The following is a 23,907-nucleotide window of genomic DNA, read 5'->3' on the forward strand; positions in this document are numbered from 1 at the left end:
TTTGGCAAGAAATTTCAGAGAAGGCTTTTGTCTTGCAAAACACTAATTTCTCAAAACCCCAAATTTTCAGGAAATGTTTCCTGACAATGCATCTAGGGTTGGTTCCTCCTCCCCTCCAATCTGGGGGGAGAAAAAGGAAAAACTGAAAGTATAGGAAAGAGTAAAAATAAGTGAAAAAGCCCAGAATCCTGATTGTAATAACACTTAAATAGGAAGGAGTTGAGGTTCAAATCCTTATTTCAAAGATACTTGGCAGATGAGTGTCATTACCAGTGGACTTAACTACTTGCAAGTATTTCTCACTGATCCTGAAACATTTTAATAGATTTAACTTTCCTTTTGATGCCATCTGCAACCAGATAAATTTGTTTGTTTTCTCTCTCTACAAGACGCAGTTCTTATTTTTTATGCTAGTCTCCTGCTAGAAACATCCCGATTTGTATCTATTTTTTAAAAAAGAAATTTAATTCCATATTATACGTTGGTTATCTATGTCTTTTATTGGATAATTTTCTACCCTGCACCTGTGGGTGTCCTGCAACATAATACTGAGACTGATGATTCATTTCAGGAAGATCTCCTTTGGTTACAGAGGGATAAAGAAAAAGTTTATTTAAGAAAAATCAGACAGGATTTGGTAATCAAGAACACTTGGAAGTTATCCATCTCATGGATATATAACTTATGACCAAATGGAAATTACTAAAATGTTTAAGTAATGCAATTCTATCCTAAATCTGAAGAGTCTTATTCTGTTTGAGTATGGGAGAGTGAGAGAGCAATAGTAATTCCCAGCACAGGAATGTGGGACTCCTGTGGTAAAGGATTAAGAATTGCATCATGTAAATTGAAGTCTAAACCGGAAAGTAAAGATCTAAAATAAAACAAGCAAATAAGCAAGAAAGCTCCAAAACAGAATGTTAACTTTCATTTAGATGTAACTCAATTCTGTTCTTAACCTTTCTGGATATATGAAAGTGAAAACAATACATGTCACTTTGGGCAGAATAGCTATGTCTTACATTAATAGCATCAATTTGGAACCTACATAGCTTATCTAAATCAAGTGCAAATGACAAACTGTGCTGTAAGTGGGTGGATATTACATCTTATAAAATGATCTGGAGTATAGAAGTGCACTGTTATGGTTACAAATTTACTTTGGTTCAGAAATGAGGTCTGAATAACATTACATTTGGACAGTCTACAATATGGCAGAGAGAAAAATATAAAAAAAAATGTCCAAGAATATCAAGCCAATTATAGTGTTCACGTGCCATCAACTTTCTGCTCCAAGAACTTTGAAAGTTAAGCCAAACCAAACCAATGTAAATTGGTGGATTTGGACATCCTTTTCATGACCACATTATCTTAGCTGGATTGTTAACAACTTATTTTGGAAATCCAATTAGGCGCAAAAGAGAAAGAGAGGGAGAGATGTCTTTATAGTTCTGATATCCTGATTCTATAAAGAATTTTCAAAGCCAATTCATTTTTAAGAGCACCTCTATCAAGAAAAAAAACATCACCGTACTGCTGTCAGTGTTTCTTCACGCAGGCTATAAATACTTAGGGAACAAGATGAAACAAAAGCTTTGCAGAGTTTCCTATCTGGTGCCTGAGTTTAAGTATAATAGTAAAGACCCTTTCAGGAAGAATATTCATTATAAGAAAACCCAACTGTTTTTCACTATAGGGTGACCTTGTGTTTTGTAGTGTGGTTTATCAGAGAAGAATCCCTGGATTTTCCTCTAGAAGAGAACAAGTGATCATTTCCCAATCTCTAATTTTGATTCTGTTTGTTTTGATGAGGACCCCAAAAAGAGGATAGACGTACAATTAGAAATGGCAGCCAAGAACATGATAGAGACTTCAGTATTTCCACTCTAACTCTTGTAACGGTACAAGAAACTCAGGAAAATAATTTAAATCAAGAATATATCATTTTAGCCGCCAAAACATAGGCAAATTTTAATTATTTTGATTTAAAAAACTATAAAGGTATTCCTGATGAGAAACTTAAAAGGCAACTGAACTCAGGCTTGGTTGAGATTCATGAACAATAATGAACATCACGTTCACTCTGCATAACTGCACAGATGTTAGAAGAACACTTATTTAAGAGCATGTCCCTCACCCATTCTTCTGGCCAAAATGGAGATAACCATGGATGCAGGACAGTGTTGGTGCCAGTAGCAGTTTGAGCTGGAACCAGGTAGTTCAGAGGAACATCAAAAGCACAAGACAAAATGAGATCTTAGGTGATATATCTATCCAAACATACATTATAAAATTTTAGCCTTTGATATTGGTTGAGGTGGTTCTGATGCTTTATGAAGCGCTTTGAATGAAAGGTTCTCATTAATTCCTTTCTATTGCATAGAACAAATCCCTCTCCCACATCAGACTGCATTCTGCCTAAGATTAATCTATATTTGACAATATCTTCAAAGTGAATTTGACAGTATCTTTAATCTGAATATAAAAGGAAATTCTCTATATGTGGGAGGGAAAGAGAAATTTCTCTCTCTGTTTGTTAACAAGATTTAGAATTTGAAACATACCATTTTACATGATACTAGGTAACTTCCTACATGGCAACTCCAAAAAATTCCACAATTAATCTATCCTGAAATAGGTGTGGTCCCCAGGCCTGTCAGGAGTTTTGTAAAAGAAACCATCACGCTGGACTCAACAACAAAAAGAAGTACAATCTTGAAGAAAGGCATTCTTTAGTTAGTCCTTTCATTTAAAATCAGTTATGTTCAGGGCAAAAATATTGTATTTCAAAGGAGCCTATTATGCCTTCCCATAAACAGAAAGATCATACGTTTTAAAACTAAAGTATCATTATGTAATCAAGCTGTTGTATTATAAACTATTTTGTGGGCTCAGATGCCCAGGGCTATCTTTACAAATAGTTAAGAGGTCATTATCAGGGTATGTTCTCCCTGAAACTATAATTCTTTCCTTCTGTTTTCATATGTCTCTTACCTTAAATATCTGATTTGTAAAATTTTTTTTTAAAGTTTACTAAGGGCACAAAAGTGAGGCACAAAGTCATTTAAAGAAGCAGAAATTCCTGAATGAAGTAAATACACCAATGTCAAGATAATGTGTTTGGTAAGAAAAAAACACCGCAAAACAATGCTCAACAGAACTAAAGTTTCACAGAAGGATCAGCATTTGTATGCCAGTAGAATGAAAAACGTGAGGAGTAGTAAAGGATAAATCTGATATTAAAATTTGACCTTAGAAGTAGGGTGTCTGGATAGGGCCGAAAAAGGTACCCAGAGTTTCAGGTGAATGTGGGAGCAAAAAAAATGTTTTGGTCTGATGCCATGGGAGTTAGAGGTGAAAATGATGAGAACAACGAAAGTAATTTGAGTTACACCACAGAAAAAATAAAAAAAAACCACGAAAGTTTTAACAGCAAACCAGGGGCATATGGATATAAAATGTATCATGCAGAGGTGGTTTGAGCTGAAGATACGTGAACCAGCAAGCGTGGAACACAGTTTGGTTGCCTCAAGTTGACATGAGCACCAGCTCCTTTTGAATGTAAGATTATCTGTACTCAATGTGGCTTTCAGTGTTGTTGACATCCCAGTCCCGCATTTTGGTGTGGCTTTGGGTGGAGTTGCCATTTAAACGTCACGTTAGATAAGTCTACTGGATAGAAAAGAATAAACAAACCTAGGAGACTGAACAGCAGGTGCTATCGGAAGTCGATCTGAAGGACAAAGACATAATCCTTTTTTTAAAAAAAATTACTTTTCTCTTATTAGTCTTCATGATACAGATGTGTCTTTCCTTTGTAAATAAAATATAGAGAAGTACTTGGAAATGACTAAGGCTGGAAACAGTGGCAAAGCAGTTATTCTGATATTTTAAGAGCAGTGAGAGGGATGCGCTTGGAGACCGGCTAGACTGACCTCAGACCCAGACAGTCTACTTAAATAATTAATTCAGGACTCTATGAACAAATAATTCATAGCAAAATATAATTAATCCCAAACAGCATGGTTTCATGGAAATCAGGACCTTGTCTAGGAAACTTGTTGCATTTTTTTCCCAGGATTGGATTTTTATAGGTCTGGCCGATAAAGACAATGGCGTTGAAACAGCATGCTTGGATTTCCATGAGGCTTTTGACTTAGTACCTTATGACATTTTGATTAAAGCACTTGCATTTTATGGAATTAACAGGGCATATATTATGTGGATTAAAAACTGCCTGAATGAGAGACCTCAAAATATGGTAGTTAATGGGTGATATCAGTTAACAAGGTCATAACTGGCAGGGCTTTCAAGAGTGGAGCTCTCAATCCAGTCCCACCTAATACCTTTTTTCAGGGATACAGACAAAAAAAATCTGCATTGGCGAAGTAGGCAGCTGACACAAAGGTCAGGGAGATATTAAGTAAAGATCTCGACAGGCAAAGTTACAGAAGGCCAGAGCTGCTGCCTTAAATGGTCACAGTCTGGTAAGATAAGTTTTCATATGTAGAATCACAGGGTACCACCAACGCATCAGATGTAGGTTAAAAAGGACTTGGAGGGTATTTCACATAATTAGCTGAACATGATTTCTCAGTTCAGTGCTATAGCAAAGAGGACTAATGTGATCCCTTGAACTATGGGAAGAGGAATATCAGCAGAAACAGGGAGGAGATTGCACATCTTCGTTTGCTGCAGATAAGATCTCCAGTCTGGCACTGTATTTGCTATTAAAGCAAACAAAAACAAACGTGAATTATGTGCCTCACTGTTTCCTATTAAAGAGAAGATGGAGAGATGTCCTCGCCATTGGTGCTTTTCACATGGTTTGTGGCTACTGGACTCATGAGCAGCACTACACACCTGTGACACCCAAGCCTGAATTCAAGGTAGTTTAAACAAGATTCCCATTACTCTATTATTAGGAAAAAAACAAAACTGCACTGGAATTTAGTAAAGGCAGAGACGGTGGGGGAAAGAATGGAGACGAGAAATTGCACTGGTTCTTAACAAGCTAAGAAATGGATCTATAGGAGGTGTCTGACATGAGGTTTGGTGAATCTCTTTAGGAAATTAGCTAACAAGAAATAATTCTGTGTTTGACTGCAATGATATCAAGAAGATGAGGGGCATTCCTACATAAAAAGAGAATCTCATTTTTTCATGCAGTAATAACTTTAAGATGCAATGAAAGGAGAAAAGCTTGACTACGATCTTATTGTTTTCAAGACCCTGTAGAAACTGTTTAATGGAAGCAATTACAACACCGAATAAGAGCATTACGTACTTAGACTAAGTAACAAGTGAATATGATGGATACTTTATTCTGTTTCTTATCACTTGATAGTAGAATTTCCACTTAGATATTTATACACAAATAAATAAGAGTGGCAACAGTACAGAGCAACTGCAATTAAAACCAGCACTCATCTCACTGCTATGCAGGGCTGCTGTTTAACGCCTAAATCAAGCTTGCTATGCCTTTGTCTTCTCTATTGTGTTGCACTGTCTTTGACATTCAAGAAGTTTATGGTTTAAAAGCCCCAGGAACAACAAGACTTACTCAGACATCTCCCTGTAACAAGAAACAAAACTCGGTTTCAAAGCTATTTGTTTTGAATGGAACTATTGAACAAGCAGTGCGTTCACTGTAATTTTGCCGTTACCTCCAATATATATTTTTGCCGTTCTGATAGTCCCACTTCTTGCAGCTAAACAAAGTGACCTCATTGCTTTCCACTGTGTTTTCTTTTAAACATTGCCTGGGATGATTGAGATTCAGGAATGTGGGAAAATGGATTCCCAAGCCACGTCCATCCCCTTTAATTCTGAGCTGTAATTTTTGGCTTGGCTTGAATCACAGTCATCACATTTCAGTCTGAATCTCTCTGTAAAGTGATCTTTCTTAAACATTTCTTTCACTCATCATGGGATCAGAAACAAAGCCATTCTGGTCTTTCAGCGAAACACTTACAAACGTCTTTTTACAGAGACTCACAAGAGCTGAATTTCTTTTAAAAATGTTTGAAAAAGAGGAGGTTTTCATTGCCTGATTGTCCTCTTTGTGAATCTTGTCATCTGTATGCCATGAGCTACAGCTATTTTAATCTGTTTTTGTTTGCAATCCATTTGGTGTCCGCCCAAGAAAATGCAGGTGATTCTAATTAACTTACTGCTGAAGATGTGGAAAAATCTCAATTGTGCTACAGAAAATTATACACTTAAAACCTTCCCTCTATTATTTATAACAGCTTATTAATGAAAATGATTACATGAATACATTTACCACCTGATTCATCTTTGTTCACTTTTTAAATCAACAAGGTTTATGCAAAAGGGGAAAAATCCCTACCAAATACAGACCTCTAGTACACACATCAGCTTGCTGGTTTGAATGGAATGGCAGCTTAAAAAGAAATAACATTGTCTTGTTTTATGCAACACAGTATAATATCTGAAATTGCCAAATATTTGGAAATAGACATTCCCTCTGTAACACATTAGTATTTGATTTTGTGAATGTTTAGTTCCTTTTTGTTTGCTCGTTTGTTTTCTTTCTCAATACCTTAATACCCTATACCACCCCTATTTGCTCTTATTTGATGCAGTTACTCCTTCTCGTGTATGGATTAGTAGATCCATTCTGACCAATCCTTAATTTAGCTGAAATAAAATAGGAATTCTATGGTTCTCTGCTGCTGTATCAAGACACTTCTTCCATTACTTGACCAAAAGGTCTTTCAGGAGTATCAGGAATCTTCAAAAGCTGAATGGTCCTTCACCAGTAACTCTCTTGGGACATAAGCAACCTCATGTTCCCAGCGATGAGCAGCTGCCATCTGGCATTGCAGCCATAGGACACTACGATAACTGACAGAAGGGAATTTCAGGTAGAGAGATTTGAGATTTGAAGTATAGGAAAGTCAATAGTTGTTAAATACTAGCACTGAGTATTTTCTGTTAGGTACAGCTACCAAGAGGCAGTTCACCACCTTCCATCGATTACCATTCTATTATTCTGTGCCGTGCAATATACCCTGTGATAATCTAATTCAAATGTGGTGACAATGTGGATAAAGCAGTTTGTTTTGAGCAGAGTGAAAGCCTGAATAAATGTTATCATTTTAGGAGAAGTCAACGATGGAAAAACTCATCCACTATATGACATGATCAGAACAGCTGGGGACGTAACGTGAAGGGTGGGGGAGAGGAGAGCCAAGGTATTTTGTATGTTCAAGAAATATATACAACATTGCCATTTCTTGCATCCCAGCTGTGCCTGTTAACTTCTGGAAATGTGTAGAGCTCAGCAATAAAGCATACTTGACTGATATTTACTGCAATGTGCATTATAAGGCATTTTCTGTCGCACATTACGTTCTGAAAGAGTTAAGTAACATGAAAAATACAGGCTCAAGATTATATCTGTCATGGATGAAAATACTACATTTATGCCTCATTGTAATCCATTCATTGGTTTATGGACCCCGAGCCCTCCAGGGAGTGTCAGAACTCCACATGATACTGCTGAGAGCTGTATTTTGCTTTTGGATTTCTGATTTAGCTGAAAGAAGTTTAAAAACACATGTAGCCTGACAACTCCCTATTGACTATACAACTGAGGAGGGTCAAGAGCATAAACTATTCCAGGAAAAGCCAGCTGTAACTTATGCTCACTAAACTGGCTGAAGATCTGCCTGTTACAGACAGTAGCATACAAGAAATTTATACATTTTGCTAAATCCTCCCACTTTGGTTAAACTGTGCTTCGTTCGGAGATCCATCATCACCAACATCATGCTTGTGTTTTTTAAGCAACATCAGAATACGAAAGGAAATTGCACTAGGAGGGGGTTTAACTCTCCTCGTAGGAGTATACAGGGCTTTTGGTGGGGTCCACTGGCATCAGTAGGAACTGTGGTTAAAAGCTAAGGTACAGACAATTCTCCAAACACCCCTTACTCCCAATGTTGATTCTAAAGAGATTTTAGTGCACCGTAGGGACAAATTTCTTCCCATCTTTCACAACAGTGAGAGATTAAATTACACCTTAGTAATGACACCTCCCCTTCCTGGCCAGTACTGCTGTTTATTGGACTATTAGTGGTTGGAAACAGAAGAATTATACCTTTGGGCACTTACAATCTTCAGCTAAAATGGGTAAGGAGTTTGCATTTTCTAGACCATAGTACCTTTGCCTAGCAAAGAAATAGATATTTTTAATAATAGTGACTGAGATAGGAAATTTAACACAGAATAAGGATATTTAGGATGGAAATTGAAAGTTACAGGACAGATTCTTTCACCATTTCTTAGCTTTTTAGAGGTAGTTGAGAACTCCAGATGGGCCTGGTACTGGTCTGTATAACAGAACCATTTCTTTATCTCTTCATCAGACTTAGATGCCTCAAGGTTCTCTCTCCTGTGCTCAGGAACAGATCCTGTCTCACCTTTTGTGGCCAACAGTTGTGCATTGCTGAGGAGCGGATGTGAGCATAGTGCTTAACTTCTACAGTTCAACGCTGGCTGAAGAAATATCAGCTAGGCACTTGATAGTGCTTGTTTTGTTGTATAACACAGAGGGCTGGGTCTGTTTCTTACAGTTAGAAATTAGACAAGCTCAGTTCTGGATTTCTGACAGAACGAATGCTCAGAACCTTGCTCTAAAAATGGAGTTTGGGCTCTTGTGCAGTTGGGAACATTCTTTGCTTATTCATGACATCTTGTAAGCATCTATCTTCATATTTCTTCTTCATCTGCAAGTGAGATAGGACATCTAAAAATGAGGTTCTTTAGTCTAAGGCACATTATCAGACACCTTTGGGTGTTACAGTCCGTGCCTGTGTGGAAAACTCGGAGCCTCTCTTGGAAGATAAGTATACATGTGATTATCTAACACCAACTTACAGAATTCTTAGCATTGCATATCTGTTTTACATATAAATGTGATAACAGAGAGGTGTGTATGTATGTATATATGCAGATAACTTTTAGTTTAATAATATCTTTCCTAGTGTACATGACACACATATAAAGCTACAATAATAATTAAAATCATGGGATTTCACTGCATGTCCTTACTCCTTCTTTTGAGATAACCCTCTAGTACCACAAGTGAGAAAAATTTTCCAAAAGTCGTATTTAGTCTTATGAAAGGCTGACATTAACAGAAACATCAATCTTAAAATGACAGGAGTCTATCATGTTTGGATATTATTCCACATTTTTTTCCCCATCTTAGATGTGGGATTATTCAGCTATGTATATTATTTTTCTGTCCATTACCACTACAATTAATGTCCTCAAAACAGTTCAGGTAGCTTAAAAGTGGGTTTTTTCTGCCTCCATTTATTTTTGGCAAAATCTGAACCCTCATCAAAGAAACATTCAGCAAAAAACCCACTCAAGATATCTACAGAAACCCTAAAAATGCTAAACTGGGTTACTAAGAGTAATAACTATTAAAACTTAAAAGACTAGTGCATACTACATTAGTTTGATGGGAGCAACTCCATAGCTTTTAACCACATGTGATGGGGTATCACTGCATTAAAATAATGCAAAACTTGTGTATTAACTTCATCAAGGTCTCCTGAAAGAATATAGTCTATATATAGTTTAAGTATATAGACTATATAGACTATATAGACTATAGTCTATATATATAGTTTAAATATAGTCTGAAATGGAATAAATTTCTTTCTACTCTGAAATATGCAAAAAAAGTATGACAACAAAATTCAAATAATAGAACTAAAACAGAACTGAGATTTGCAAGATATACAAAAGAATACTGACTTTTGAGAAGAAAAAATCGGTTGCTGGCAACTAGGATATCAGTTAAACAAATTTTGGGTGAAGTAAATGCATAAACATTGGTATTATTCGATATTTTCATGCAAGATAATTATTATAAAATTTGAAGCTACAGGAAGAATTTTGATTTGAATAGTTGTCTTTGTATCTTAATGCTGACTGTGACAGGGAATGATGTAGGGAAGGTGGAAACCCAATCTCATCCCTTTTACTAGAGTTCGCACAGACCTTCTGGTATTTCTGAAGGCTTGGAAAGGAGAAGTTGGCACATAGTGTTTGCCATGTCTAATTGCATTCTTTGCTGAAAATTCCAGTAATTATTATTGACATTTACTATAAAGACATCCAAGACAGTTGCAAGGTTTCTAACATAAACTCTTACTGTAAGCTGTGCTCTTTGTGTTTTTAATGTATGACATATCAGAGTACAACAAATGCAACTGAAACAGAGAAGATAAAAGAAGCCATTGTGAACAATTTTTAGTGTGAAAATTCAGATACTTTTCAAATATCAATATATTCTGACTGTGTCTTTGCTCAGTAACGGTAGCAGTGATCCTGTGCAAGAAGCTCCATCGCTGGATGACCAGAGAGTAGCCACCACTGTCAGAATACTCCTGCACGTCATAGATCAGGGCTTTAAATAATGTAGTTTGTGAGCTCCTCTGTTTTAGTGGTAAAGCAGGAAAGCCTGAAGGCCTAAAGAGCTTCCTTCCAGCATCTTCTACCTTCCTGTTTGGATTCAAGTCTGGCTTACAGTGTAACTATGCCGGAGAATTTGAATTATTTTATTTTCAGTGGTTAGGTCAGGTGCTCGTCTTGCTTAAAGTTAAGTTTATAGGCTAAGCGAAAGCAGTTTTCGTTAGAAGAGGATGTATCTTATCTTTCTACTAAGGTTTATTAAAAATATGTAACACCTGATAATTTAACACCAAATGAGCGACTGCTATATTTCCCCCTCTCTCTGTCTCTCTCTCACACAATCTACACACAAACAGAGGAATGTTTCTCGCCTGCCAAACTATGTGCCAAGATTTTGTTCACTTTAATCTCAATCATATGAGTTAGGGAACCATGAAACAAAGTTTCTACCAAGTATGCTGACAGATTTTTAGTTCTAGTGGCTCCACGGGGCATCACTACAAGTATACTGAGAAACTCCTCTTATTAAAGATTTCTAAGCTGATCTATTTTCCGTTTAAGCCAACATGAGAAGTATCATCATAAAGAACTCAACACTTGCTAACTAATACCATGCACTCATCAAAATTATTTCATTTCTAAGTAACCAAAAAGCTGTGGCACCTCCAACACCATTGTGTGGTTACTGCTGGCACAGGAAAGCCATTTGGTGGCAGCTACTTTGGTGTGTTATGTCACGTAACACCATGTCAGTTCAGGACTGATAAATCTAAACATATGGTCTGAAATACTGGGGGAATTTTTTTCCTTGGAAGATGGAGGGAAGAGACATGGAATAGCCTCTTTCTGTCTTTTGAGGATTTTCTTGTTTTCTGAGTGAAAACATCTCAGAGAAGCACTTTACCCTTGATTTGGAGAGGTCCACAATGATTGTAAGAGCCTCAGTATTACCTGCAAATGGCCCATAATCTCTGCAACTGAACAATTTCTTGTTCTTTGGTTTTAAATCCTTAAAGACAATGTGAACATTTACATCTGTGATCCAAATAGATAACGCTTGACGCCCTGATCCAAGAAAGCACTGAAACATTTCCTTAAGTGTAAGAAACACCCTTTGACCACACAATAGATCTATTCGGATCCTTAAAGAGAAGTCTCCATCTGTTTGGGTGGAGAGAGGCTGGAATAGGCAAAGCAGAAATTATAGAAAGAAATAACCTATGTCCATTAGAAAGTAGGATAAACATGGGAAAGCAGTTTCTAATAGCAGTGTATCTTTCAGGAGAACTTGGACTATTATAAATGAAATGAAATATTTGACATTTAAATCACTGCTGACACCATAAGCAAAGGTGAAGGAAGAGAGACATGAACGAGGATGGCTGGAGCTGCTCAGGACCCAAATGATACGTTCCTGTGGTGTTATGAAACAAAGTGGCCACATTTTGCTCTCATTTACATATATGCCATTCCACCCAAACCAGGGAGCATTGTTTGTCTGTGTGAAGACAAAAAGGATTTGGTTTGCTATATAATTGCATCCATGAGCTGTGAGGATCCTGATTATAACAGAACAATTTGCTAAGCAAATATACAACTGGAGATCTTTAAAAGACTTGTTAATTCCTTGGGGATTTCTCATTCAGTAGCCCATTTAGGGACAATTCAGTCACTGTGTCTCTAACAATGCTGGTTTCTTAAATTCAGGGGTTAAAATGAGCTGAAAGGTCTGCTCTTAAAGAAGCGAAAACTTGAAGCCTCCTTTTTAAGCTACACTCTTACTTTACCCTGTGCTTTGTTCCCAAAGTTTTCTGTTGGTACGGTTTCTCTCACTTAGGCATCAATCCCATTAGACTGCTATATTATATGGTTAAAATATTGATGTAACACAAGCTGCTACAGCAAATAATTGAAGTAATAAAATACAACTGCAGTTATTTGCTCTCTTGAATTGCAGGCAGAAAAAAGGAGACAGGGTTTTTTAAACTGACCCCACAGTATTGCATACAGACAGCAAAAGTTTTTTTATGTGTTTTCTTTTATTGCTGTAAAACTTTTCTGAAAAAAAAAAAAATAAAAATACTGTGTAGTTGTAATAACTTATTTTTTTTTTTCCACAGGAAAAACAATTAGTCTACATTGTGGAATTATGCCTTCATAATTTTATTAAAACCCCATCACTTTATTTTAAGCAACAAGGATGTTGAAAGAATGCAAAACTACAACTACCTTTTTATTTTCCCCTAAAAAAAAAAAATCTTAATGGACTTAACTTTTTTTTTGGGGGAGGGTGAGGGTGGATGAACATCTCCTCTGGGCCAAGACTCATTTTGTCAAGTGTTAGCCCTAAGCGTACTATTAATCGCTGAACTGTGAAGTCTAACTAAATGGAGTTTGCAGTGGAAATACTGCCAGCTCCTTGTCTGTGATGGCATGGCACTGTACTAAGGCATAGTGCCTCACATCCTCGGTTTATTCAGGAGGAAAAGAGAGGATTTTTTGTCTATCTTTTTTATCTTCCTCATGGCTAGGAGGTGGATACCCTCATGCGTGAGCTTCCCTGATTCTGACTCTGACCAGGGGGTATGTCAGGACCTTCATTTTCTCTTTGGCACAGAGTAAGCACCAGAGACAGTCAGTTGGCTTTAAATTTCTCTAGACTTTTAGTTTCAGCATGTACAAATGTCAACTACTTGATTTACAAAGTGTATTAACATTATTTTAATATCGAGGAAATGTTGTTTGATTCTTTTTTATTTCACAGGTTAAGTGGTTTGTTTTATTTATTAAGCCTATTGAAAAAGATTTTATGGAAAATTCTGAAGACAAAATGCCCCGTTTCCTTCTACATGTTCTCTAATAGATATATTATACAATGCTAGAAAAAGGCAAAAGGCCAAACTCATCTCTGGTGTAATTCCAGTAAAAGCAATAAAATTACACAAGGCATGAATTTGGCCCAGGCATTGTAAATGTTGCTCTGGTGCACACTGAGTATCTACTTGTTGTTATTGGCAAGGCTTAAAATACAAATCACCCTTTTTTTTTTTCACAGAGATGGATACATTTCTCTGGAACAGATTAATCAATGAAACAGGTATCAGGTAACTATGACAGAGACAGCAAATGGTTCCAATGCCTGCCCTTTTTTGAGGATTTTTCCTTCTTCTAACTAACTTATAAACCCTGCTTTCAAATTTTTAAGTATATATTTATTCTTTCTTTTGTGCGTTGTCATTGCAATGCTTTCCCCTCTGCCCTGCGTTGTCTCCTTTTCTCTAATTTGTCTTGTATGCCCTTCCGTGATGTTTCCTGTTGACACTTCTTGATATTTTTTCTAACTCAGAATGTGGCTTTCTAGCAGACACAGAGGCCCCAGAGTGAATACCCTCCAGAGCCAATTCTGACTTGGACCTTGCACAACGCTATTAACTGGCTCTCACTCTAAGAAAGGTGGCTATAGCGGGATTGCCGGAGCCCGAAGACAGAAATGGTTGAGGAAAGTTTGCCAATGCGTTTGCACTAAATTCAACCACTCTTAATTTCTACTCAAAAGAAGAATTAAGGAAAAAAAAAAAAACCCAAAAAAAAAAAAAAAACCAAAACACAAACAAAACCAAAAATGCAAAACATTTTAAATCACAGACTTGCAAGGGCTTTTCTCAGAATTTTGTTGTTTTCAATTGCATTCTTCTGTACATTTAAGTTCATGCTTTTTGGCCACTTTAAAGTAAACATAGTTCAATGCCCTCAGAAACAGTTTTCTTCAGCCCACTAGAATTCCCTGAAAAAGTTTTATCTGCTGAAATGCTGCATATTTTTGTGTGCGTGTAATTTTTTTTTTCCCTATCGGTTGTTTTGTTTCTGGTTTTTTGTTTTTTTTTTTTCAAATTCAGTGCATATAAAAGTGGGGAGCAGAAGCCTCCTTGGAACAAGATAGAATCATAAAAGACTTCAGGAATCTCATCACAAGCTAAACAGTACAAATTGCACATTCTTCATGGAAGTATTAGCTTTTAGTGCGTGCCTGCATCCAAGCATAATAGATTATCCCAAAGTGGGAAAGAATGAACAGTACAAAATTAGCAGAACTGGGAGCTCAGATCATTTGATGGAGCAACTTGATCTCCGTACTTTCAAGACACTGAATTCTAAAGCCACTGGAAACACTATGTAAAATTATATCGCAGTAAGCAAGGAAGCATGTGTAGGCCTGGGAGAAAGGGGAAAAAAAGTTTGGAAAATACCTTTTCAGAGGAGAATAAGTATTGAAAATCAGTGAATGAGCTTGTAGGAAACACACTGCGCTTCACGAACAGTTCCTTGCTCTGAGAATAGAAATATGCTAAATGATACGATAGAGAGAAAACGCAAATAAAATACATTTCAGCAGTTGTTCGGGGGCCAAGTGTTGTTGGAGAATAATCCTGCACTCAGACAGAAATATAAAACTGTACAGGATAGGTCGGTCTCCTGAGGTTTCCCTTCTTCTCAAGGAAACCCTGCCAGAACAAATCCTTTATGCCACTGGCTGATGGGTTTGGTCTAATCGTGCTGGGAAGTAGCCCAGGAACGCTGTACGTTTAGTGGCAGCTCAAAGATGGTGGTGAACATAGTCTGGCAAAACAACCCTGACTGCCTTCCTCGGGTCCTCAGGAATAAGACTGAAGCATTTTTGACAACCAAATACATAAAAGATATTGTTTGAGCTAAATGCACCCTGGAGGAGACAGGCACTGAAGACAAATCTAATAATATGGCATATTACAATACATATAGGGATATAAGATGCTAGAGGTTGTATATAGTGGCTATGAATAAATACCTTGGCTGCGCAGGCCCCGCGTCTTCTGCCATCCTCACTGTGCTCCTATAACCTGATAACTACACCATACCAAAACCAGTGATGGCAGCACAGGAATCATTATCTTTAGGAGATATCAAGGGCTTTTTTTTGTTTCAAATTCTTCTGCAGTGTTTTCTTCCCTTAGAAAATGAGATAGCACTAAATTTTTAAAAATCTGAATTTTTCCTATCTGTATATTCACAATCTTTTGCGTTTTTAAAAATCATTTTGACTTTATAACTCCGAGATAAGTGAGCTCTCCTTTACATAAACTTTCTACCAGAATACTGACTACCTTTTAAGCATTACATGATTTAGAAGGTAATGAAATATCACTCTTTCACTTTTTTTTTTTAATATAAATAGGTTTTAAAGTGCTTTTAGCTGCACTTTAGTGTTTAGATTAAGAGATAAAACTGATGAAAGGGACACAACCTTCTGTCACGGGGCAGCGTGGCATTTGGGAGGTGAGGTAGTTTAAAATACCATTTTTATCTTCATTTCTCTTCATTGTGATGACTATATTTCTTTACTACATCCCATAAGGTACTTTGTCTTTGCCTATAAAGACATTTTCTTCCTTAAACACTGAATATTCTGCTGTATGAGACTTTGTGTGTGTGTATTTCTGCAATGGTATTATGCATAATCATTCCACACTTATGTAGGCTAAATCCAAATTAAATGTTGATTTTAGGTGCTTTGGGGTGTCAAACTTTGGACTCCCTTAAGAAATATGATTTTCAGAGAGCAGGAACTTAAAACTTCTCTCGAAACTGTGTCTCCTTAAAATTGCACAACCAGCCTAATGGTCACTTGTGAAGTCTTGCTAGAGTACCCAGTCCTACCACAGCAAATCAACCCTCCAAACCAAGACCCTACTCTCAGGGATTTTTGTCACTGCTCTTATTTAACATGATTTGTTCACTGGGGCTCAGAGCAACAAAACCCAGTAAATAATCCATTGGACAAACAGAGAAGATAACAAAAGGAAATAGTTAAGGTACTATAATAATTTTAGCCATTCTTTTTTCAGGTCACTATAATCTGCCCAAAGATAACTAATTGTTCAAAGTAAACATTCCACTCTGACCACAAAAGGAATCCATTACACAAACATATAATTCACAGTCATTTTTAGTGGGTTGTAAACAGTTTGGAATGAGCATAAAATGGGACAAAAATCAAAGTGAGCATTTAGAAATGAAAAAGTGTTTGCTACAAAAGGTCAGTCCCTTTACTTGGCAAACTATGTAGAAAAGCCTGGGAAAATGTTGAACACACAAGCAGTGAGGGAATTTTAAAGCCAACAACCTCCCTGTTTCTTTAAACAGACATCGGAACCTATAACTGGATCCTGTCAAACAAACGACAGCAAAAAAACATAACAGCTGCTAAGAAGTAAAGTTGAAAGATAAAGTTTTTTAAGCTAAGAACCTTCTCAGAAGTGGACGAAAGGTCTTTCTTAAATCTTTAAGCAAGCTTATGGATCCCAGGGTGGCTTTTAGGCATTGAATCAAATATGTAATTTTGTGTATCATTCCTGTCAGAGCATCCTGTGCTCCAAGAAAAGCAAAAGAAAACAATGTCTGCAATGTCCAGTTTAGAATGGAAACGGTACCTGTAATCATCAGCTCTGCTGCCTGCAGTGTCATTTTTCAAGTAATTTAGGCTGATTCGAGAACACTAACTTGGATTTGGGAGTGGAGGACATTTCAAAAGCGAGATGGAAGTTAAATTATATTTCTCTGGAGCATGAATACTGTATTTCTTCACGAAATCTAAACTACACTGGATACTCTCGATAGGCTTAGGATACTGACTGCTTGGGGTGTTCATTTACTCTGTCATTAGACACACAGACAAATGATCATCCCTGGAAAAGTTTAGTATCAGACTGGTTTCACACAATAAAACTTTACTATGAGAAGTACTGGATGGCATTTTGTTTAAGTACAATGCAGACTGATATTTTTATTTTTGACTGCATTCTGCTCATGCCTTTCACATATTTAAATGCAAAAAACCAGCCAGCACTTTTAAAGGGTCGTGGATAACAAAATAAATAGGCGACTCAAGAAATGACTGGAAATAATATCTGGCCTAGAAACACCAAAAATCTTGCAACGGGCCCCACCCTTGGCAGGAGTGCACAGCGTGTGAGTTATAGTACACTGGGAGGATCGTCCCAGGCTTTCCTTTCCGCACGGTTGAGCTCGGGGTTGGGGCTACCTATCAGACACTTTCTGGGGATGAGAAAAAGCATGGAAAAGCATTGAAAAAGTCAGGTCAATAGATAGCTCCGTAAAAGCCTGAAGTACATCCAAGGTAGGTGTTGGTGGCAAAGTAAAAACTACATGGAAAAAAACCAAGGAATGTATGGTTCCATGAAAAACTTTTCCTCCAGATTTCAGTGGCACAGGTCTGTATGGCCAAATTCTTGGGACAAGATGTTGATGGAAAATTATGAGTGAATAAATAGTACAGGAAGAACAAAGGAAAAAACAACTGACCTTGCTTGGAAAAAAAATATAATGTGACAATTGCCTTGCAAGGTTACAAGAATGGGCATATTTGTATTGACTCTCTTTTATTCAACTCCACCATCAGCTCTGCAAGATGGCTGAAGAGATGCAGAAAACCCTCCTGCTTCTCAGTCCAGTTTAAATAACTAAAAATAACGAAAGATGGATGTCAATCTTGAACAAGAAAATCCTTGTCAGATAGACTAAATACGCATTATGCAATGAGAATTTTTAGATCAAACCTTATAAAGCACCTCTATCTTGAAATGGTGAAGAAGCAAACAATAACCTAAGTGATAAATGAACAAATTCTCATCTAAGTTGCAGCAAAATAATTACAGAATAATTCTTTCAATTTCAATGTAGATATTCATTTAAAAATAGTGTAACTAAACAGGAAATCTTGCCAACAGTTAATGACACCCTCTACATTTTTAATCTGTGGAAGAATATTACCAGAGTTGGCCATTGTATGTAACCTCATCTACACAGGAAAATGTACTAATTAATATGATTTATTCAGATCACTGCTAGGCTTTCTTTTGGTGCACAGTGATAATGTTTTAAAAATCAGAAAAATGAATAGAAAATCAATAGGTAACTAAGAATTAAAAACTAAATGAGAATACAACTGTTCAACAAAGTATGGATGTTTTGTAAGTGAATTGAGGTTTAGCCTCCTAAGGTCTTTTTTCCTAATAATCCTTTATCTTTAATGAAGCACGCAAGTAACATTTTTGGTACAGTTACAGTATGTAGATGATATATTTTCTAAATAGGAGAAAAAGCTTTTCTACAACAGCCAATATGCCAGCTGTACTGAGTATCTAGGCCATCTTACTAAGACTATGAAAGTAAACATACAGTTTTCATTAAATGTGCCTTTCCCATAATTGGTACATAAGTATTTCCCATGACTCTGCAGTTGAGTATCTTGGCTGGAGGCATATCTGGCCATTAAGAGGAGGGCTTCAGATCTGTTGAGTCTCAGCCATGCCGGGAGACTTGGCACCTCCACATACTGCTTCCTAATACCAACCCCGGTATAAAATGTCATCAGAAGCTTGCATAAACATTGGACTTAGCTTCACATAAATTACTGCTGTCCTGAGATAGTTTATGCCAGAACTTAGTAAAAACAACGCTTTGAGTAAATAGAATGTGAGTAAATGCAAGCATCTTAATCCAAGAATATGATAATAGAAAAAAAAGTATATCAAATATAAACTCATAAATACAGTGATAAAATGAAATTTTTATCTCATGCCATATGATAAGCTTTTATTTACATACTAGACTAACTACAAGGGGTAGACCTCTCTAAGTCACAGAAAGTTTGAAGGAAATACAAGAACGATAATGCAATACTCTGAAGGATGAACTACTTTGGAGGAACAGTGATATTTTCTTTCTCTTCAGTGAACATTCCTCTGATAATCACACAGACAATAAACATCTAATTAAAGTCCTTGTATTTTTCTATTACAGTTCAGCAGCACAGAGACCTCTGGCCCCACTTCTCCTGGAGGAGCGGTCAGATACCACAAAACACCTATGAAATATCTAGCGCATCTTTTGGAGAACCTATGCTAAGACTGTAACCCAACAGTCAATTAGACGTGTTCTGCATGGCGTGGCATTTTTATAATCTAATCTCTGCCTTTCCTTTTCATGTTCTGAATTTCTCCTCACAATTCCTCCTCTATTAATAGTCACTTCACACATTTCTCCCCTTTCTTTGTCTCTTTCTTTATGCAGCCTCCAGCCTTCCTCCAAATAACCAATGCCACTATCTCCCCCTACTGAACGATCTCCAGTTTGTTAGTCTCTGACTTCCTGCCAATCATTTTGGGAATAATAATATCCCAGTGCTCTCTTTGTTGTATAATTACAGCATGAATTTCCCACAGTTTGAAACTTTAGGGTAGTTTTATTGCACCTTTCACTATAAAACCAGGTGACAGTGATGGAATTAAAATAGTTTTTTTCCTTTGTGGTTAACGGTCTAAGTATCCTTTTATTTTTTTTCACTGGTTCTCTTGTTCTGAGGCTCCAGTATATGGCAGTGACAATGGGTTCACCCAGCCTTATTCTGAAAATAAATTTTCTATCTTTTGCAAGATATATGTTTCCCCAGATCCCTGGAACAAGTTGTAAACTTGCAACAGATGGTGATGAAGCCTCACATTTTTATACAATACATTTTAAGATTCTGCATCTACCGCATGTACCTTCCAAAGAAAATGACCTTCAATGAGAGAAGACACACTCTGAAGAAAGGAAGGCAGACAACGGTGTTAAGCACATCTTTTTATATAATGAAAACCCTTCTTATTAAATTAATCAAAACTTTTAATGAGGATGAATATTCATTCCAATTTTCTTACGATAATATGGCTTTTTAAAATAACTGTAAAAACTAGACACCTGCACACATTAAAAAAAAATATGGTCACACTAGAATAACGTTTATAGTGGTTGAATATTATTCAGGACTTAGGAAAAAGTATTGGCATTACACTCACCAGAGACTTCAGCATGAAAGTTACTGACATTTTATTGATGTTTAGCATTTGCTTACCCAGACAAAGACTAAAACAACAACATGCCAAACAAAATATAAGGAATAATCAGCATCAATGGGTTCTATTAAAGTCTTCTCATAAAAGAAAATGAAGATACAGAATGTGATATAGTTCTGTCCGTAACTATCTTATAAATTGAACTGCCTGGCTACTCTGACAATTCAAATAGAGTTACAAGGTTAAAGTTTCACTTACTGATAGAAAAAAGCCATACTGATAAATATTAAGATACTTACCTCTTTTTTCAACAGCTTTTATACACAAACTTACAAACTGGGGGACTGTAGATTTTTCATGCTCACAAACCAAATGCAAATGGGAGCCAAAAATTTGATCTACATTTGGAAAGAAAGAGGAAAATACAGTTAAGCACATTATTACTATTGGGATTGTTCTGTCTTCTGAGCTTTCATATTAATTAAAACTCAGCCATCAAAGACAGACAGACAAAGTTAGAAAGAAATCTTTTCTAAGTCCTAATGGTTGTTGGCATCTGCCACAGAAACAAACCTCTCAATACCTTCTGCCCACAGCACTCAGATACTTCCTCTGGGCTCGAGTTTTAATTGTCATTTAGACCTTGACCTTTCTAAGGCTTGGAGGATGCAATCCCTGGATTTTTCTTGGACCTGCCATGAAGAAATGAAGGCTTTTCTAGAGATATAGCTCTATATCTTCTGAATCCCAAATCCTCCATGATATTAATGGTTAGTCCAACCTTGAAAGTCATATTGTTGGGCAGCCCACCTCTTCCATACAAAGGGAATTTCCCTCATGCCCTAGGCTACTGCAGGGATGCAAGAGTTTTATTACTTTGCATCATTAGGATTTAGTACAATTTCATATCATCTTTACAAGAGAGATTTTTTTGTCACTAAATTACCTGTTCAAAAAAATAGAATGTACTATATGTCTTTTTCATGAGGATTGCATCTTAAACCAAGGTTAACATGTGATTTGTGCTCTTTCTCGTATGAATAATTATTTAAGTAAATCACGCTACTTTTAAGAGTTCATGATTTTTAAGTTTTGAGAAACTTTGAAAGCTGACCCTAAAATATATCTGTATAAGCAGGTTAAAGTCCTCAGATTACTAATTAGCTCCTTTCACTTCATTTCCACTCTATATGTTTGAGAAATTATGAAAAAAGCAATCAGTGATGGGGATGTTGTCCGCTAGAATCAACATGAATCAAAGAGATGAAAGAAACTACTCAATAGGAACCAGTTAAATGCTCAAACAATAGGAGCGTACTATCATCATTTATTCAAAGAGACAGTCTCCATTTAGCAACTCAACAGAGGATACTACGTTTAGGAACCTGGCATAGAGACTCTGAAAAATTTTGTGTCGATAGATGAGGGGAGAAAACGCAATCTTGGGCTTTGCAGAGCAAACTCAACAAGCATCCTCGCTTGCAGAACAGCAGGAGCTCCTGCTGTCCTCTACAGCTCCCATAGCACTGGATATTCCCTCCATAGCCCGTCCCACCACCTTCCACTACAATCAGTTGAGAGTCTTCTTTCAAGAAGCAGACCTTTTTTCTCACTAACAGGCAAAATCTCATTTGTTTAGTATCTGCTTTGCAAGGAACTTTGCTTTTCTATCATTAGTCACTGCTATTTCTTACTAAGCTTAGATTTCCACTTGGTTGCCCTTCTTATCTAACACCCCAGACTAGGAAACAGTCAGAAAAAATGAGGTAGGGTGCATGGGATGGTTTGGCCTTCTTGATGTGTAGCCAGAAAGTTTATTCCAGCACCTCCCGATGCCTGTGATCTGCATTCTGGTAGAGTACATCAAAGCTTGAATTTAAGTTAGTCGGAGTTTCGGCTGCAGAAGGGATGGAGGACTGGGTTCACAGAACTACACTGAAGAAGGTTGTGTGCATGTGTGGCGTTAAGCATTAGCGAACAGTCTGTTACATGTTTTGGGGTTATGTTTCTGACAAAGCACAGTCTGGTTACATTTTCTTCATAAAACATTTATAGCTGGCTTCAGTGGTAATTATATATACAGAGATTTATGATTAAAATGTACGAGCACTTCCTCTTTCGACATCTTAATTGTTTTTTAAAATTTTAGCAAAGACCTGTCAAATTCTTTGCATAATAGGGAATGGTCTCCAATGTAAATTATGTTAAAAAGAAGTAAAAATATATCTTCTTTGGTGGACAAAGACACTTGTAAACAACTTTAGAAGCAAACTGTGTTGCGTTTAAATGGCAAAGCATGAAAAACTGAAACAAAATTAATGCATAGGAGTTCAGCATCTTCTCTTCTTTATTGTAACCACTTCCTGTCCAACTTCCAGCATAAATTTGAGTTTCCTCTTTCAGTCCCCAGCATGAATGCAGAATACTTTTTATTTCTGGGATGAAATTTTAAAAATCTGGAAACTGTCACACAGTTCTCACCTAGTCCATTACTTCTTTTTGAGTCGCACATTCTGTATCTTCTCCAGCAAAATATTAAACCTCATTTCACGTAACTCTCAGTATATGGATATAGCCACATTCTGTACCCTGCAGTTAAATATTAAACACCCTTTTATAGAAATTGGGGACTCAGGGATGGAAAAGGTAGCAAATCAGCCTTAATAATTGCTGGGCATTGAAAGACACTGTGGTAAAATACTGAACAGCTTTGGATTTCTTTCCCCCCTTCCAGAAATTCATGAGTACATGAATTACATAAATTCATTTGGATGATCATCCAAATGCTCTGAATTCTGGGTGCTTCTGACCCACAAACTCCATGACTCTCACTAGTCGATTGATTTTCTGCTGGATCTGTTTCTGTACATAAACATGGAAATGGCAGTAGCCACACTGTCATATTTACGCTTTTAGAGGTCACAGGGATAGTAGAGGAAAATTCATTTAAGATTTGTTTGTGTAGTATTTTGAAAACAAGGAATTAGAGGAATGGCAAATTAATAACTTTAGTAAACTAGATTTATGTCTAACTAAGATTAAAATATTATTTTCTTATTATTTTATATGTTTGTGTATATATTTTGAAGCTAGTTTAAGGGGACACTCTCCAAAACATTTTTTTCAAAAAATAAGAACTGCTCCCAAAGGGATAAAGAAGCAAAAGGTCTTTTTTTGATTTACTTGTAATAAGGCCCTTCAAAACTTCATTTTTTATGACTTGAAAAAAAGGATGTACACAACACCCCTAACCTCCTGTTATGACAGTTTATGTTTCCTATCCAGCTTATTTAACTCAAATGCCTGGGAAATAGACACAATTACCACCTTATGGAATGCTACTTAACTTTAAATGCTCCCCTCTGAATAGAAATTCACTTTATCTTCTCAGGGTTATTCCAGTTTCTCAGGAATTATTTCCTCTATAGGCTCCTGAAATGCTCTTGTTTCATCATTTAAAAATTTAAAGTAACAATTGTTCAGAAATATCTTTTATTAGAACAAAGGCAATTCCCATACGGTGGATTCTGTTCACAAGAGCTTGTACAAAGGAGCT

The 23,907-nt window shown here is 36.6% G+C and overlaps 1 protein-coding gene across 4 annotated transcripts in view; it reads right to left on the reverse strand.

Moving 5' to 3' along the window:
- ARHGAP15 (Rho GTPase activating protein 15) overlaps window positions 1-23,907 on the reverse strand; it is a 329,586-nt gene that overhangs the window by 107,821 nt on the left and 197,858 nt on the right. For all 4 annotated transcript variants that reach the window (XM_054069943.1, XM_009558976.2, XM_054069945.1 and 1 more), the window contains one exon: window positions 20,651-20,749. In XM_054069943.1, coding sequence (XP_053925918.1) covers window positions 20,651-20,749 — 99 coding nt within the window. The remainder of the gene's footprint in view (window positions 1-20,650; window positions 20,750-23,907) is intronic.

The sequence above is a fragment of the Cuculus canorus genome, chromosome 6 (genome assembly GCF_017976375.1).
Source record: "Cuculus canorus isolate bCucCan1 chromosome 6, bCucCan1.pri, whole genome shotgun sequence".
Classification (NCBI taxonomy): domain Eukaryota; kingdom Metazoa; phylum Chordata; class Aves; order Cuculiformes; family Cuculidae; genus Cuculus; species Cuculus canorus.